The following is a 17881-nucleotide window of genomic DNA, read 5'->3' on the forward strand; positions in this document are numbered from 1 at the left end:
AACTCAGTTTTCTATTGTTCTCTAGCCATCCCAGAGCCCAACCCACTGATTCGTAAACACACTAACTGTAAGAACTCACAAAGTTAGACCCTACTGGTTTTCAAAGCCATATGTTATGGGAATATGTCTTCCTAATGCTGGTCCCCTTTGCCTGGGGTGCCTGGTGAGGAGTCTTTTCCTCTCCCCTCTGTATGCTTGTGGTGTCCCTTCCTCCCACGGATCAGTTTGGCTCCTGATCATGTCTGTGCCCTTCCTCTCCTCTTCATTGTGGCCTCTTCTCTACATTTAGCTGTGGAGTCTGTTCTGACAGTTTTGGGGTTGTTCAGTGAGGTATTTGCACTGATGTGGGTGTTATCTAGGTGTATCTGTGGGATGAAGTGTGCTTAGGATTCTCCTATTCCACCATTTCTCATTGTAGTTTTGATTTGCATTTCCCTGATAATTAGAGATGTTAAGCATCTTTTTGTGTGTGTGTTGGCCATGTGTGTGTCTTCTTTGGAAGAATGTCTATTCAGGTCCTCTGTGCATTTTTTAACCAGATTGTTAGTTTGCTTGTTTGGTGTTGGGCTTTGTAAGTTCTTTATATAAGGGCACCTGGGTGGCTCAGTCAGTTAAGCGTCCATCTTTAGCTCAGGTCGTGATCTTGCAGTTCATGAGTTCGAGCCCCATGTTGGACTCTGTGCTGACAGTTCAGAGCCTGGAGCCTGCTGCAGATAGATTATCTCTCCTGCTTTCTCTGCCCCTCCTCCACTAGTGTTCTGTCTCTCTGCCTTTCAAAACTAAACATTTAAAAAAAAAGTTCTTTATATATATTTTGGATATTAACCCCTTATCAGATATATCATTTGCAAATATCTTCTTCCATTCAGTAGGTTGCCTTTTGTTTTGAGGATTTCCTTCACTGTGTAAAGATGTTTTATTTTGATGTAGTCCCAATAGTTTATTGTTGTTTTTGTTTCCCTGGCTTGAGGAGACCTATCTAGGAAAATGTTTCTATGGCTGATGTGAAAGAAATTACTGCCTATGTTTTTGTTTAGTAATTTTATGGTTTTCAGTCTGACATTTAGGTCTTTAATACATTTTGTGTTTATTTCTGTGTTTAGGGTAAGAAAGTGATCCAGTTTCATTCTTTTGCATGTAAGGTGTTCAGTTTTCTCAGTACCATTTATTGAGGAGACTGTCTTTTCCCCATTGTATACTCATGCCTTCTTTGTCATAGATTAATTGGCCATATAAGCATGGGTTTATTTCTGGGTTCTCTATTTTTCCATTGATCTGTGTCTCTTTTTGTGCCAATACCATACTGTTTTGATTACTGCAGCCTTGTAGTGTCTCTTAAAATCTGGAATTGTGATACTTCCAGCTTCGTTTGCTTTCTCATGATTACTTCGTCAATTTGGAGTGTTTTGTGGTTCTATTCAAATTTTAGAATTATTTAATCCAGTTCTTTAGAAAGTGTTTTTGTTTTGATAGAGACTGTATTAAATTTATGGATTTTTGGGGGTAGTATGGGCATTTTAACAATATTTGTTCTCCCAACCCATGACCATGGCATATTGTTTCATTAGTTTGTGTCATCCTCCATTTCTTCCATCGGTGTTTTTATAGCTCTCAGAGTACAGGTCTTTCACCCCCTTGGTTAAGTTTATTCCTATGGATCTTATTGTTTTTGATATAACTGTAAATGGGATTTTTTTTTTTTTAATTTTTTTTTTTCTTTGTTTCAACGTTTTTATTTTTGGGACAGAGAGAGACAGAGCATGAACGGGGGAAGGGCAGAGAGAGAGGGAGACACAGAATCGGAAACAGGCTCCAGGCTCTGAGCCATCAGCCCAGAGCCCGACGCGGGGCTCGAACTCACGGACCGCGAGATCGTGACCTGGCTGAAGTCGGATGCTTAACCGACTGCGCCACCCAGGCGCCCCTGGGATTGTTTTTTTATTTTACTTTCTGCTACTTCATTATTAATGTTTAGAAATACAACAGATTTATGTAAATAAATTTTGTATCCTATGACTTTACTGAGTTCATTTATCAATTCCAGTAGTCTTTAGGGTTTTCTGTATATAGTATTATGTCATCTGTAAATCATGAGATTTTTACTTCTTCCTTACTGATTTGGATATCTTTTATTTCTTTTTTCTTGTCTGATTGCTGTGGCTAGGGCTTCTAGCACTATGTTGAATAAAAGTGGTGAAAGTGAACATCCTTGTCTTGTTCCTGATCTTAGAGGAAAATTTCTCAGTTTTTCACCATTTAGTAAGATGTTAGCTGTGGGATTTTCATATATGGCATTTACTATATTGAGGTATGTTCCTTCTTGACCAACTTTGTTGAGAGGTTTTATCACAAATGGATGTTATGTTTTGTCAAATGCTTTTTCTGCATTTATTGAGATGATCCTATGGTTTTTCTCTGTTCTTTTGTTGATGTGATGTATCACATTGATTGATTTATGAATATTGAACCATGCTTGCATCCCTGGAATAAAAGTACTGTTGGATCCAGTTTGCTAATAATTTGTTGAGGATTTTTATATCTGTGTTCATCAGAGATATTAGTCTGTAGATTCCTTTTCTTATAATGTCTTTATTTGGTTTTGCAATCAAAATGAATGAATTTGGAAACTTCCCTTCTTCTTCTATTTTTTGGAATAGTTTGAGAAGAATGGGTATTAACTCTTCTTTAAATGTTTGGTAGAGGGACTCCTGGGTGGCTTAGTCGGTTAGGCATCTGACTCTTAATTTCAGCTCAGGTCATTATCTCACAGTTCATGGGTTCAAGCCTTGTGTCAGGCTCTGCACTGACAGTATGGAGCCTGCTTGGGATTCTCTCTTTCTATACCTCTCTCTCTTCCCCTCCCCTGCTCACAGTTTCTCTTTCTCTCTATAAAATAAATAAATAAATAAACTAAAAAAAAAATTTGGTGGAATTCAGCCTTGATGCCATCTGGTCCTGGACTTAGTTTATTGGGAGTGTTTTGATTATTGATTTCATTTCATTGATAGTAATTGATCTGTTCAGGTTTTCTATTTTTTTCTGATTTAGTTTTGGGAGGTTATATGTTTCTATGAATATATCCATTTTTTTGTAGGTTGTCCAATTTTTTGGCATGTAATTTTTCACAATATTCTCTTATAATCCCTTGTATTTCTGTGGTGTCCGTTGTTATTTCTACTCATTCATTTCTGGGTTTTTTGGGGGGGGGGGTCCTCCTTTTTTTTTTTTTTTTTTTTTTGGATGAGTCTAGCTAGCAGTTTATCAATTCCATTGATCTTTTCAAAGGCCCAGGTCATGATTTCATTGATCTGTTCTATTGTTTTTTTAGTTTCTATTTCATTGATTTCTGCTGTAATCTTTATTATTTCCTTTCTTCTACTGGATTTGGGCTTTGTTCTTTTTCTAGCTCCTGTAGGTGTAAGGTAAAGTTTTTTATTTGACATTTTTCTTGCTTCTTGAGGTAGTCCTCTGTTACTGTAATCTTTCCTTTGAGAAGAGCTTTTCCTGCATCCCAAGGATTTTAGACCACTGTTTTTTCATTTGTCTCATGTATTTTTTTATTTCCTCTTTGATACCTTGGTTGACCCATTCATTGTTCAGTCGTTTGTTATTTAAGTCCGTGTATTTATGTTCTTTCCAGATTTTTTTCTTGTGATTGATTTCTAGTATCGTATTGCTGTGGTAAGAAAAGATGTGTGATTTGATTTCAGACTTTTTTGATTTATTGACACTTGTTTTATGGCCTAAGATATAATCTATTCTGGGGAAGTTTCCATGTGTAATCCACTGTTTTTGTATGAAATGTTCTCAATGTACCTGTCAGGTCTGTCTGGCCTAACGTGTCATTCAAAGCTGTTTCCTTGTTGATTTTCTGTCTGGATGGTGTATCCATTGATGCAAGTGGAGTATTAAAGTCCCCTGCTATTATTATACAACAATAATAGAAAGAAACAGTTTCTTCCTCTGTTTGTTAATAGTTGCCTTATGTAGGTATTCCCATGTTGGGTGCATGGATATTTACAATTGCTATATCCTCCTGTTTGATACAAATGTTATAACCTCTTATTGGATTACTCCCTTTATCATTATGTAGTGTCCTTTTTTGTTTCTTGGTTTAGTCTTTGTCTTAAAGTCTATTTTGCTCAATATAAACATTGCTACTTCAGCTTTCTTTTTGCTTCTATTCCATCTGCATGGTAAATGTTTTTCTATCCCTTTACTTTCAATCTGTATGTGTCTTTAGGTCTGAAGTGAATCTGTTATAGGCAGCATATGGCTGGGTCTTTGTTTTTTATCCATTCATTCACTCTACGTTTTTAAATTGGAGCATATAGTCCATTTACACACAAAGTAATTATTGATAGGTGTGTACTTATTGCCATTTTTGTTACCTGTTTCATGGTTGTTCCTTTCTTCTTCTCTTGTTCACTTCCCTTAGAGTTTGAAAGCTTTAGTGTTATGCTTTGATTCATTTCTCTTTTATTTTTTGCGTGTCTGTTACAGGTTTTTGATTTGTGGTTACCATTGGGTTTACGTATAATTTCTTATGTGTATAGTACTCCATATTAAGTTGATGGTCACTTAAATTTGAACCCACTCTAAAAGCACTGAATTTCTACTAACCCCCATGTTTATGTATATGATGTCATACTTTATATTTTTAAAACTTTGTGTATCCCTTGACTGATTTTTATAAATATAATTGATTTTACTGCTTTTGTGTTTTACCTCCTTACTGGTTTTATAAGTGATTAATGTACTTTTATTATATGTTTGCATTTCCCTGTGAAATTTTTTCCTTTCATAGTTTTCATACTCCTGATATGCTGGGGGTTTTTTTCCACTCAAAGAGTTCCCTTTAACATTTCTTGTAAGGCCTCTTTAGTGCTCATGAACTCCTTTGACTTTGTTTGTCTGGGAAACTCTTTATCTCTCCTTCAATTATGAATAACATACTTGCTGAGAAGACTATTCTTGGTTGCATTTTTTTTTCTTTCAGCACTTTGATTTCACTTTTATTTTTTTTTAAGTAGGCTCTAAGCCCAACATGAGGTTTGAACTCATGACCCAGAGATCAAGAGCCACATGCTCTACTGACTGAGATAGCCAGATGCCCCTCTTTCAGCACTTTGAATATATCATGCCACTCCCTTCGGTTCCGCAAAGTTTCTGCTGAAAAAACACCTGATAGGTTTATGGAGTTTCCCTCGTATTTAACTGTTTTATTTTACTTCATTAATTAAAAAAAATTTTTTTACTGCTTTTAAAAGTCTATATATATCACTACTTTCTGCCATTTTAATTACTATGTGTGGATCTCTTTGGGTTTAATTTTGTTGAAGGTTCTCTATACCTCCTGGATCTAGATGTCTGTTGCCTTCCCCAGATTAGGGAAGTTTTCACCTATTATGTCTTCAAATAAATTTTCTGCTCCGTTCTCTCTCTCTTCTTCTTCTGGGATCCCTATAATGTGAGTATTATTATGCTTGATGATATCACTGAGTTGCCTTAGCCTGTTCTCATTTTTTATTATATATTTTTTCTGTTTACTGTTCAGCTTGGCTGTTTTCCATAACATGCATCCATCCATATCACTGATTTGTTCTTCTGCCTCCTGTAGTCTGCTATTGATTCCCTCTAGTATATTTTTTATTTCAGTTATTGAGTTCTTCACTCTGACTGGTTCTGTTTATATTTTGTATTTCTATTGAAGGTCTCTCTGAGCTCTTCCACTCTTTTCTCAAGTCCAGTAAATACCTTTATGACCATTACTTGGAGTTGTTTATCACGCATGTTACTTATTTCTGTTTCATTTGGCTCTTTTGCTGTGGTTTTATCCTGTTCTTTCATTTGGGACATAGTCCTCTGTCTCCTCATTCTGTCTAACTCTGTTTCTTATTATGTATTAGAAAACTCAGCTACAAGTAGTGGCCTTATGAAGAAGAGGTCCTATGGTGTCCTGTGATGCGGTGCTCCCTGTTCAGCAGAACCAGGCATTTCAGTGGCATCTCTTTGTGGGTTGCGTGCAGCCCACTATTGTGGCTGAGCCACGTTTGCCTTCAGTCAGGTCAGTTGTAATGGCCCTTTTTGCCTGCTGTCGGTGCACCAGGAAGGGTTTGGTCTCTGTGACGTTAAAGAGACATCACATGGCTTCTAGTTAGGTGGTATCAGCATTCAGACCAGATGCCTGCTCTCAGTCCGTCTGCTGAAGCTATAGTTGCATAGAACTGTAGGGTGCTCCCCATCATCCTCTGAGAGGCTTTATGGTGCGTGTGGCCCGCACTCCGATCCAGATGCCTGCCCCCAGTCTGTCTGCTGGGGCTGCAGTCTCACTGATCAGTGGCATACTCTCATTGTGCTGCTGCCATAAGGTTCAGCTACTGGGACTGTGGGTACACTGGTATGTGTGGATATCTTCCTCTCTCCCCAGGGAAGGAGTCACTTTGGAGTGGTGCCGGTCTCTGCTGGGATTGTTTTGCAGGGTGTCATGGTTGGTGTCATGGTTGGAGCCATTTTGGAGGGATGCCTTTGGAGTAGGGCAGATTGAGTGGGCTGATCTGCAGAGGAATGTAGGGGCAGGGCACTAGTTGCCAGCAAGATAGGCGGAGAACATTCCTGCTGTTTCCTGCAAGTGTCTGGCCAACTAGCATGGGGTGGTGGGGCGAGGAAGAGAAATGGCGTCTGCTAGCACTTTTGTTCTGTAACGGTCTCCTAAAGATCCCTTTTTCTCGGACTGGGGGCGTTCTGCATACATTCTGAGATTAGTAAATACATCTGCATAGATTTACTTTTGAAACAGTTGTTTCTATGTTGTGTCATTTGTTATGCTGACTCTTTAAGGGTGGGGACTCAGTTTCCTATTGTCCTCCAGCTCTCCCAAAGCTAAGCCTACTGTTTTTTAAAGTACTGGAAGTAAACCCTGATGATCGTAAAGACTCAAGAGATTAAACCCCACTGTTTTTCAAAGTGAAATATTATGGAGACTTGTCTTCCCACGGTGAGTCCCTCATGCCTGGGGTGCCTGGTATGGGGTCTGTTCCTCTGGCTTCTTGTGGTGTCTCTCCTGTTTGTGGTCATTTTTGCCATGGTTTGGGTTCCTAACCAGTCTCTACCACCCCTACCCTTTTCAGTGTGGCCCCTCTCTGTGAAAGTCTGTTCTGCCAGTTTTCAGGCCACTTTCACAGAGAGTTACACAGATGTGGCTCAGTGTGCCCATGGGTTGAGATAAGCTCAGCATCCTCTTTCTGCACCATCTTCCCAGAAGTGAATCAACTGTGGAGTTTTACACATCAAGTTTTCCCACATAGCCTCTGCTGATAATTCAGGAATTAATTAGACCCCCGTCTCTGAATGTGGTTCAGGGCAATCTAATACACTGGTGTCCTGATTATTTAACTCTGAGTTAATTGTGGGTTTTATGTTTGAGCAGGAAAAAGTGAAGAAAGAACTCAAATACTTACGAGACCAAGAAAGCCATAAGATCAAAAGCCATCTTGAAACTCTCAAGAACTTAGAAAATGAAATCTATGTACATGACTTAAAAGTAGATGCTTTGCTCCTGGAAAATGAAAAATTAAGAAAAGTAAGTTCACGAGCACTTCACTTTGCGTGGTGGTTTGACTGGTTGCCTAGACCTGTAATAGTTATGGGAGAAAAGGAGAGTATAGCTCTTAACACTTTTTAAATAAAGCTTAAAGTACATATAGAAGAGTGCACAAATCATAAGTGAAACGCATAATGAGCACACATGGGTAACCAGCATGCAGATCAAGAAACAAAGCGCTAACAGTATCCAGATATTTTCTGTGTCCCTTCCTGTCACTGGCCTCCCCACATGGGTAACACTATACTGGCTTCTAACACCAAAGATTAGTTTTGTCTGTTTCTGAACATTATATGTATAGAATGATACAGTATGCACTCTTGCTCAATACTATTTGTAAGGTTCATCTTTATTATTGAGTGTAGTATGGTTTATTCATCCCTAATGATGTATAGTATTCAAGTGTATGACTGTACTACAGTTATATACTTTGTGGATGGGGGCGGTGAGACAGTTTCTAATTGGGCCTATTACAAATAGTGTTGCCATGAATATTCTAGTACATGTATTTCGGGGGAACATACGTACATACTCCTGTGAGGTATACCCCTCAAGTGGAATCTCAAGGCCATAGGGATGTGGACTGTCCATTCTAGTGCACAGTGCCGTCTCTCAAGAAGTTGCAGTAATTGCAACTCCCAGCGGGGCCTGTGAGAACACCACTGGTTCTACATTCTCACCAAACCTTGGTTTTTTTTCCATTTAACTATTCTGGGAGGGTGTAGTGGTGTCCCCCATTGTGGTTTTAATTTGTATTTTCCTGATGGTTAATGAAGCATCTATTTATATGTTGTTGGCCACGCATATACCTCTTTGTGAAGTGCCTGTTCAAGTTTTTTACCCATTTAAAACATTAGGTTGTCTGTCTGTCTTGTATCGATTGTATCATTTTTTTCCAGTAAACTACATTGACCTCAAGGTGAGGATCTGTATCAGTGGATCCCAAGGGTTTTGCACAGTGCCACGGGAGGGGGATTCAGTCCCATTTGATGCTCACAGTAACCTTTAAGGTGGATAAGATATTATGTTCCTTTTATACATGAGGAAACTGAGGTTCTATATTTTTTTTAATAACTCTTAATAGCTAGAGAAATCAAAACCGTCCCACAGCAATAAGACACTAAGGGAAACATTCCTTTACCTCTCTGGGTAATTTTTTCCATCATTTAAATCACAGCAGTTATCTACCAGTATGAGGACCAGTGTTTTTTGGCAGAATTAAAGTGGCATAAGAGGTACTAATGCACTTTGGAAAGGTAAATGTGCTCCAGAGCCCTGGCACCATCATCGGTAACCTGCACGCATGCAATACATGTTCATTCTTCTCGCCCTCAAAACAATCTCATAAGGCATTTCGTCTACCCATGGAAATATTCCACAAGACTGTCTTCCTATCAAGATGACATAGATTATTTACTAAAATACCTGGAATTGTTTTTGCTACATTAGTAATGGGTAAGCAAATGGATGACTATGTGAAAACACTGATTCTAAAAATTCTCTTTAATCTATTGACCGTCTACGAGGCCCCGAATGACCCTGTGCTGTTCTCGTATTCACTCACCACTCTCCATCTTGCTGATTACATCCCTACTCTCAGCAAATGTTTTAAGCCCCCACTGAATCCCTGGCCTTGGGGAAGGCATAATGAATACAGAGATGAAAAAGACACTGCCCCAAGTCCTTAGGAAGCTCATAGTCTAGCTGAGGAAGTCGCAAATAAATAGATAGTTACAATTCAGTGTGTTAAAACATTTGAGAGTTACGGGAAACCAGCTGAACTAGGCAAGTCTACAAACAGTGATTCACGTTCAACGAGGGGCAGGAATGATGACTTGGACTTGACTTACAGGGTTTTCACTTTGATTTACTACAAAAGCTTCCAACAAGCCACACAGACTGGGACAAGATCAAGGCTGCATGTTTAGACCCTACAACAGGCTTATAAACAGTTCCGCATCTACACCTTCTATAGTACTGGATGCCATTTTCTAGATTCTTTTTATCAGTAGTTTCTAGTATTTGTTTCTCTCTTAAAACTGGGTGAGTGCCAAATTTATATCCAAAGTCTGTGCTTTCAGAGTTCCCAGAGACTTTGGAGTTTAGCATTCCTGAGCATTGGGTGGTCAGAACAGAAAGTGATGATTTTAATACCCAAGCCCCTACTGCCTCCATTACCAACCCAGTGAAACCTCTGAATGGAGTGAACAAATCTGTGGGGTCTCCAGTCTCAATAAGTCCTTTCTCTGAGGTCCTACACCAAACTCCTCCGGTCTGGCAGCATGGCTGCCTCGGCACATTTACTGCATGCACATTTTGCGTACAGGGCAATATTTTGTTTGTGGACATGATGTATTTGAGCAGAATATCTTTTAATTTCTTCTCACGGCAAATTATATTCTGAATGCGGTGTGTTTTGGGGGGCTTAAATGTTGACTGGGAAGCCAGACCCCTTATCTCCTTCACCGGAATGTAAGCTTAACAAGAGTTCTGCTCTGTTACCCCTGTACTGAGAATAGTCAGTGGCACAGAGGATCAATAAATGTTTGCCGAATGACTCATGGATAATTAATCTACAGTATCTAAACTGCTTAAAACAGTCACATGCTTTTAATTCCAGTATATTGCCTATATGAAGAACAACATAGAGCTATACAAAAAAAGAGAAGAAGACCTCAAGTGCGCGTCAGGTGACCTGTGTTGGCAACTGACAGCTCATCAGAGTAAGTAATGTGTCATGGGTGATCTTTATATATAAAGAATAACTGTTTTGTTTTATTAAACATTTTTTTTGGTGTTTATTTATTCTTGAGAGAGAGAGAGTATGAACTGGGGAGGGGCAGAGAGAGAGGGAGACACAGAATCTGAAGCAGGCTCCAGGCTCTAAGCTGTCACTATAGAGCCTGACGCGGGGCTCGAACTCACAGACCACGGAATCATGACCTGAGCCGAAGTCGGATGCTTAACCAACTGAGCCACCCAGGTGGTGCCCCAATGTTTTGTTTTATTTAAATAAATTTTACTGATTTGCATGCAATAAAATGCACCCATGTTAAGTTCAATGAGTTTTGACAAATGTACATGCCACTCTAACCACTGCCACCCCAAGTAAGATAGAGAACATTTTTGTTTCCCTGGTGACCCTTGGTGGCTACTTTCCCACCTATCTCCGGCTCCTGGAACCCATTGATTTGCATTCCGTCACTAAGGATTAGATACAAATGGAATGATGGAGTATGCACACTTTCGTACCGCATGTCTTTCACTCAGCTAGCTTTTTTTTTCTTTTTTTTTTTAGATCATTCATGGTGTTGCATGTCTCATTGCTTTGTTCCCTTTTATAGCTGTTTAATTAAGTATTCCATTATGAAGATCTACCATGTTTTGTTTGTCCATTCACCAGCTGAAGGACATTTGGATTTTTTCCAGGTTTTGGTTACTCTTTGTTTACACTTGTTTTTGTGAATATTTGTTTTCATTTCTCTTGGGTAAATACCAAGGGGTGGAATTGCTGGGTTGTATAGTTAGTGTATGTTTAACTTGGCAGTAAGAAACTGCCAAAATAGTTTGCCAAAGCGGTTGTACAAATTTATCATTCCGCTAGCAATGGGATACTCCCCATCCTCACCAACATTCAGAATTGTCAAAACACTTACAATTGTTGGGGCGCTTGGGTGGCTCAGTCGGTTAAGCATCCGAGTTCGGCGTAGGTCATGATCTCGTGGTTTGTGGGTTTGAACCCCACATCGGGCTCTGTGCTGACAGCTCAGAGCCTGGAGCCTGCTTCAGATTCTGTGCCTCCCTCTCTCTCTCTCCCTCTGCCCCTCCCCTGCTCATGCTCTGTCTCTCTCTCTCTCAAAAGTGAACCAACTTAAAAAAAAAAATTAAAAGGAACCCTTAAAATTGTTAACATTTAAGCCATTTTTAATAGGTATATAATGGTATTTCATCGTGATTTTTATTTGTATTTCTCCGATGACTGATGTTATTTTTTCATGTGCTTTCTGGCCACTTGTACATCATCCTTTGTGAAGTGCCTTGAACCAATTATCCATTGCAGCATAACAAATATTACAAATCATTTACTTTGCTCCCAAATTGGCAATTTGGCCAGAGCCTGGTAGAGACCACTCATGTCTGCTCTGCATGACATTAGCTGGAGCAACTTGATGTCTGGGGTTAATTTGGCTGCTGGGGACTGGAAGCATCTGAAGAGCCACCCACTCACTCAGTGTGTCTTATGTTGACGCTGGCTCTCTGCTGGACTCTCCATGTAGTTGCTTGGCCTGCTATGTTCCAAAAGCTAGCATCCCAAGTACAAGGGGAGGGGACACAGACGCCACCACTAATTGGAGGCCTTGTCAGCATCACATTTTGGGAAGCACATGTGGGATGGAATATATTGTGGGGCCATCTCTGGAAAATGCAGTCTGCCATTTGTCCAAATCTTTTGCTCATTGCTTTGTGTTGTTTGTGTTGTTACGTTAAAATCTTTGTGTATTCTGGAAATGAGTCCTTTTCCAGTATGAGGCTTGAGTTTTCATTTTCTTAATGTTGTCTTGAAAAGAGCAAAAGTCGGGGTGCCTGGGTGGCTCAGTCGGTTAAGTGTCGAACTTCAGCTCAGTTCATGATCTCTCAGTCCGTAAGTTCGAGCCCCGCATCGGGCTCTTTGCTGACAGCTCGGAGCCTGGAGCCTGCTTCGGATTCTGTGACTCCTTCTCTCTCTGCCTCTCACGCTCTGTCTCTCCGCCTCTCACGCTCTGTCTCTCTCTCAAAAATAAACATTAAAAAAAAAACACAAAAGTCTTTCCTTTGGATAAAGTCTGCTTTATTTATTTCATCTTTTAAGGTTAGTACTTTCTGTGTTCTAAGACATTTTTGCCTAAGCCAAGTTCTCAAAGATTTTCTCCAGTATTTTCTTTATAAGCTTTTAGTTTTCACTGTTATGTCTACATCTCCAGTTCATTTCAGGTTCACGTTTACACGTGGGGTAAGAGTTGAATTTCATTGCTTCCTCTTCTGTATATCCAGTTGTTCTAGCACCATTGTTGGAAAGACTGTCTTTTTAGCATTGTACTACTCCAACTTTTTCAGATATCCATTTGATGCATCTGTTCCTTCTCAATATCTAACTTCACACCAATACCACCCTGTCCTGATTACTGTAGTTTCATATTCAGCCTGGAAATTGGGTACTGTAAGTTCTCCACACTTGTGCTTCACTCTTAGAACTATTCCGGCTATTTTAGGTCTTTTGATTTCCATATAAGTTTTAGAATCAGCTTATTAATCTATAATTACACATACCTGTCGGGATCTTAATTGGGTTTGCACCGACTCTGTAAACCAATTTGGAGAGAATTGACATATTAACAAAATTAAGTCTTTCAATCCAAGAACACCGTATATATCTTCATTTGTTTAGAACTTATTTTTCTCAGCAGGATTTTGCAGCTTTCAGGTGTTGTGATAGGGGTCCTCAAGACCATCCTTAGGCTCAGTGATTAGCTAGGATCCACCGGGCTCAAGTTGTTATGGTTATTGCCCATTACAGTGAAGGATACAGAGTAAAATCAGCAAAGGGAAAAGGCACATGGGGCAAAGTGTACAGGAAATCAGGTGCAAAATGGCAGGTGTTCTCACCCAGTGTAGTCGCACAGGTGCACTTAACTTCCCCAGTAATGATGTGTGCAGCACTTGCAGGGCGGCGCCAAGCGGGGGCGCTCTGACCTGGGCATTCAAGGTATGGATTGGAGGTGGTTGGTCATGAAGGTGTGCGGTGCCTGTGAGACCTCAGCTACTCCAGCGTCTACGGAGATGCTCACATGGGATTTCTCCTTCATGGTGTTAGGAGGGTAAATTGCATTGATTTTTTTAAAAATATTTTTGAGAGAGAGAGAGAGAGAGAAAGGGAGGGAGGGAGAATATGAGCTGGGGTGGGGCAGAGAGAGGGAGACACAGAATCTGATGCAGGCTCCAGGCTCTGAGCTGTCAGCACAGAGCCCGACGTGGGGCTCGAACCCATGAACTGTGAGATCATGACCTGAGCTGAAGTCAGACGCTTAACTGACCGAGCCACCCAGGTGCACCTCCATTGGCTAATTTTTGAATGTTAAACCAAATCCCTGGGATAAAACACACTTGTTCAAAAGCTGCTATTGTTTTTATATGTTGCTAGATTCAGCTTGCTAATCTTCGTCCAGGTTTTTGTGTCTGTGTGCACGCCTGCCTCATTCTGTCTGCACTCGGGTCTGCGAAGGTGTCCCCAAGCGGTAAGCCGTGTGAGCACAGGGCTTGCCTCATTTGTACTCTCCTTTCAAGTACCACAGTTCTGTGCTGCCCATTCCCCAGTGTCTGAAAACTGGATAGGAAAACAAATATATTTCATATATTTTCTCCTTGCTGATAGTAGGAGGGCAAGTCTGGTCCAGTTTTTCTGTCATTTTGGAAGTAGAAATTTGTAGATAAACATAATTTTTGGAAAACAAATAGCATTACTTTTCTAAAAATCTTCAGATTTCCATAACCTTTGAATTTTGACAATTTTTATTTTAGGGAAGTATTTGGATTTGTGGGCTGAATTTCAGACTACAGTTAAGGTGAGCTTTTTTGTGTTGTCTCCACAAATATTATATTTCTAAAAAGTGTGTGTGTGTGTGTGTGTGTGTGTGTGTAGGAGGTCAGGATTGAAAGGGAGTGACAATGACCATCATCTTAAAATGTTGTTAAAAAAACAAAATTCATGTGAGTAAATTTTAAATATCATATTAACTTTATTCAATGATTCATGAATCGAGCAGCATCCAAGCTAGCAGATAAAAAGGTGCTCTGAGGAGCTATACAAAACAGAGGACTTTTATAGGCAGAAGGGAGCAGGAACAGGGAAGTTATACTAAGCAAAAAAAAGCAGACTGGTTATTGCAGGATCACTTGCCTTTAGCTGATGGCAGGCATCTATCAGGCAGATGACCTAACTAGTGCTGATCAGGTGATTAGATGATTCCTGAATGACCATTCAGGAATGTAAGATTCCATTTCCCAGAGAACCAAAACTGTAATTAAATTAATTTTCACGTTGGTGATCTGACTCCATTTGGGACCGTTGTCTTATTTTTATCGGGGCCAAATGTCACTATGAAATCGTAATCCTTTGGGAAATTGTCTTCCTACTCTACCAGGAGTAGGTTAAAGGGAATGACTCCCCCACGCCCTAGCCAGAAACACAAATTGAACACACACTATTTGAGGCCACAGTTGTCACGTCTGAAGTTCATCTACCCTCCATGTGTTACCAAGCCCTGCTGCTTCTCCACGCCCCGCCTCCCGCCCCCAGCACTATAAAGGCAGGCAGGATGGAGTTTAAATCCTGCTTTGCCACTTTCTAAGTATTTCAGGTTTACATATGATCCTGGCTTAGCTTTTAACCTTTTTCAGATGAAGCTACTGAGGCTCAGAGTTGAAGTAACTTGCTCAACACGAAACAGTTCATGAACTTACGGGGCTTTAAAACTCAGATCCAGCCTGATTCTAAAGCTCTTAAGCTGTAAGTCATGCAGAAGATGGTCTGCAATTCTGTGCTGCTTTGAAGGTGAGCTGGCTTTTTATGCCGGCGCCACCCCATCACCACCGCCATCCTACCCAGTTAAAAGTTGGACTTCAGTGAGCATGTCATTAGTCTCCTTTGCTAACCCATTTTTCCCCTGAGATCTTTGACAGGACTTTGTGAATGTGCTGTGTATACTTATTTTGCAAGAGTAATACCAACTTTGCATATATATTTTTGTCTTGGACACGATTCACTCAACGTTTTTATTTCTTCTGTTGCAATTTATATTTACACACCGCAAAACATTATTTTTTAAAGGAACTGGTAAACAGTGGTGGTGAGACTTTGCAAGGAATAAAAAAGCTAACAGAGAGGCTGCAGGAAAGGGATGAAAACATTGAGCGTATCAGCATTTGGCTACAAGGGAATCTTGAAGAGCTGCGTTTTCTTATGGAACAGGAATTGAAAACGGACCTCCATAGTAAGTGACACCTCAAAAGCTCTGGGTAACAAAGAACCTCTTGTTATTTTGATGGTAACATCAAAAAAAGCATTTAAAACAAAAAGCTAACCAAAGAACGTAGTTATCTCTAATAGTCCATCCTCAGTTAATATCACATTCACCTAAACATGGATTCTCATTTGTGGGGTTGGATGTGGTCCATCAGCAGTGTGAGACAAATCCCTTCCACCTATGTGAATTTTCCAAATAACTGAATATTTCTTTCTGTTTTTTTTTTTTTTTTTTTTTTTTGTTTTTAATTTTTTTTTTTTTTTGTTTTTTCAACGTTTATTTATTTTTGGGACAGAGAGAGACAGAGCATGAACGGGGGAGGGGCAGAGAGAGAGAAGGAGACACAGAATCGGAAACAGGCTCCAGGCTCTGAGCCATCAGCCCAGAGCCCGACGCGGGGCTCGAACTCACGGACCGCGAGATCGTGACCTGGCTGAAGTCGGACGCTCAACCGACTGCGCCACCCAGGCGCCCCTCTTTCTGGTTTTTTAAAACTCTTATTTTCAAGGTCTTTTTAAAAAACCCTTTTACGCACTTTCTTATCTTCTTAAGCAGAGGATATGAAACATCACTTTACCTTTTCTTCCTGAGTTGAGTTTAGTATTAAAAACAGCAACTATTGCCTTCTCTGAAAATCAGTGATAGTGATGCCTTCTGGGGCTCCTGAGATGTAACACATTCTACATAACATGATTGTGTCACGAGCAAGCAGTCCAGTCTCTCCAGAGGATTATCAGCTTCATTCTCAATTTTTACTCTAATGTCACGTTAGACGTGAGGGCCACAGAACTCTGTGCAGATTCTGGCTGCTGTAGGAAATGGAGGTCAGTCCTTGCACAGGGACAGCCCTGAGATCCCCGGGGTGGAATCCCTGGGGAAGACGGGATGATGGAGGTACAAAGGGCCGGCAGAAGGAAGGAGAATAGAGTGTAGAGGAGAAATGGAGTGGTGAAATGAGAATGTCATCTAGCAAATGCACGGATTAGAGGTGTCATTTTATTTAAAAAAATTTTTTTAATGTTTGTTTTTGAGAGAAAGAGCGAGCGCACAAGCAGGGGAGGGGCAGACAGAAAGGGAGACACAGAATCTGAAGCAGGCTCCAGGCTCTGAGCTGTCAGCACAGAGCCCCATGCGGGGCTCGAACTCATGAACTGTGAGATCATGACCTGAGCTGAAGCCAGACGCTTAACTGACTGAGCCCCCCAGGTGCCCCTAGAGGTGTCATTTTAAAGAAGGTCATTAGCTAAGCAATTTTAAAGGTGGGTTGTAGAAAATGAAATAAGATAGGAAGTGATGGGATTAAAGACATTCCAATATTTGGTAAAAACCAATGTTCTCAGGGCACTGCTTGACCAGAGGAAATAATGTTTTAGTGACCATTGAAGACTTTTGTGGGTAAACTTTATCAGCTAAAAAGCTATTTTTGCGGTCCTGCTTCAGCCTGGTGATACTTACTATGTATCAGTGCATATTGGGTTGCTGATGGGCCCTGGTCACTTTGTAAAATTTTCTTTGGGAAGTTAGGACATCCCCAGCAACTGTATATCAAGCAGAATTTTAAAAGTGAAATCACCTCAAAGCATCAATTGCACTATTTTCACATGAATGAGTCTCCCATCTTTGTCCGAAACCTGATGGGATCTTTCATGTTGGAGCAAATGTAAGTAGATTAGATTGAAAAGCTAAGCCCACTGAGTAATACCATACTCTCTTTTTCACATATCTTGTGGACTGTCTCATTGATAACTATAGGGAAAGGAGAATATTACAGTGTGAAAATAAAGGAAGACCAGCTAAATGGAAATAAGCTGAGGCATAAAACTTGGTATAGCAAGAGAATGAGTCACCATCCTTTGCTTTTTGCAGAGATCCAAAGACAGGGGAATGGGAAAGGTGTAATGTGAAAAAACAGGGAAGGTGTCTGATGTGCTCCGATCGGAGCTTGTTAGCATGGGGAAGCTGGGAGCAGCTTAGGAGGACATGGTATGTCATTAGTAAGCGTATCTGGCTTTCTCTGGTTGTTCCAAGGTTAAAAGGGTCAAAAGTAGGGAAGTTAGTGGTCAGTGCTAATGTTATGACATTCTGGGCCAGTTGCAGAGTGTGTGGGTCAGAGAACTCCTCAGGCTCTGGTCTTCTCACTTCTGCTATCATGGGAGAATCGGTTATCCTACAAATGTATGTAAAATCCGTTGTCATAGGGGTTTCCCAGGTGAAGCAT

General features: G+C 40.4%; 1 protein-coding gene across 3 annotated transcripts in view; it reads left to right on the top strand.

Annotated features, from left to right (window-relative positions):
* Nucleotides 1-17881, top strand: part of CCDC175 (coiled-coil domain containing 175) — a 77929-nt gene that overhangs the window by 57982 nt on the left and 2066 nt on the right. For 2 of the 3 annotated variants that reach the window (XM_025919895.2, XM_086709634.1), the window contains 4 exons: nt 7430-7582; nt 10224-10326; nt 14159-14202; nt 15468-15630. In XM_025919895.2, coding sequence (XP_025775680.1) covers nt 7430-7582; nt 10224-10326; nt 14159-14202; nt 15468-15630 — 463 coding nt within the window. Of the gene's footprint in view, nt 1-7429; nt 7583-10223; nt 10327-14158; nt 14203-15467; nt 15642-17881 lie in introns of all 3 variants that reach the window. The other variant, XM_086709633.1, reaches the window with a different exon arrangement.

The sequence above is a fragment of the Puma concolor genome, chromosome B3 (genome assembly GCF_028749965.1).
Source record: "Puma concolor isolate L17-30 chromosome B3, mPumCon1.1.hap2, whole genome shotgun sequence".
NCBI classification, from domain to species: Eukaryota; Metazoa; Chordata; class Mammalia; order Carnivora; family Felidae; genus Puma; species Puma concolor.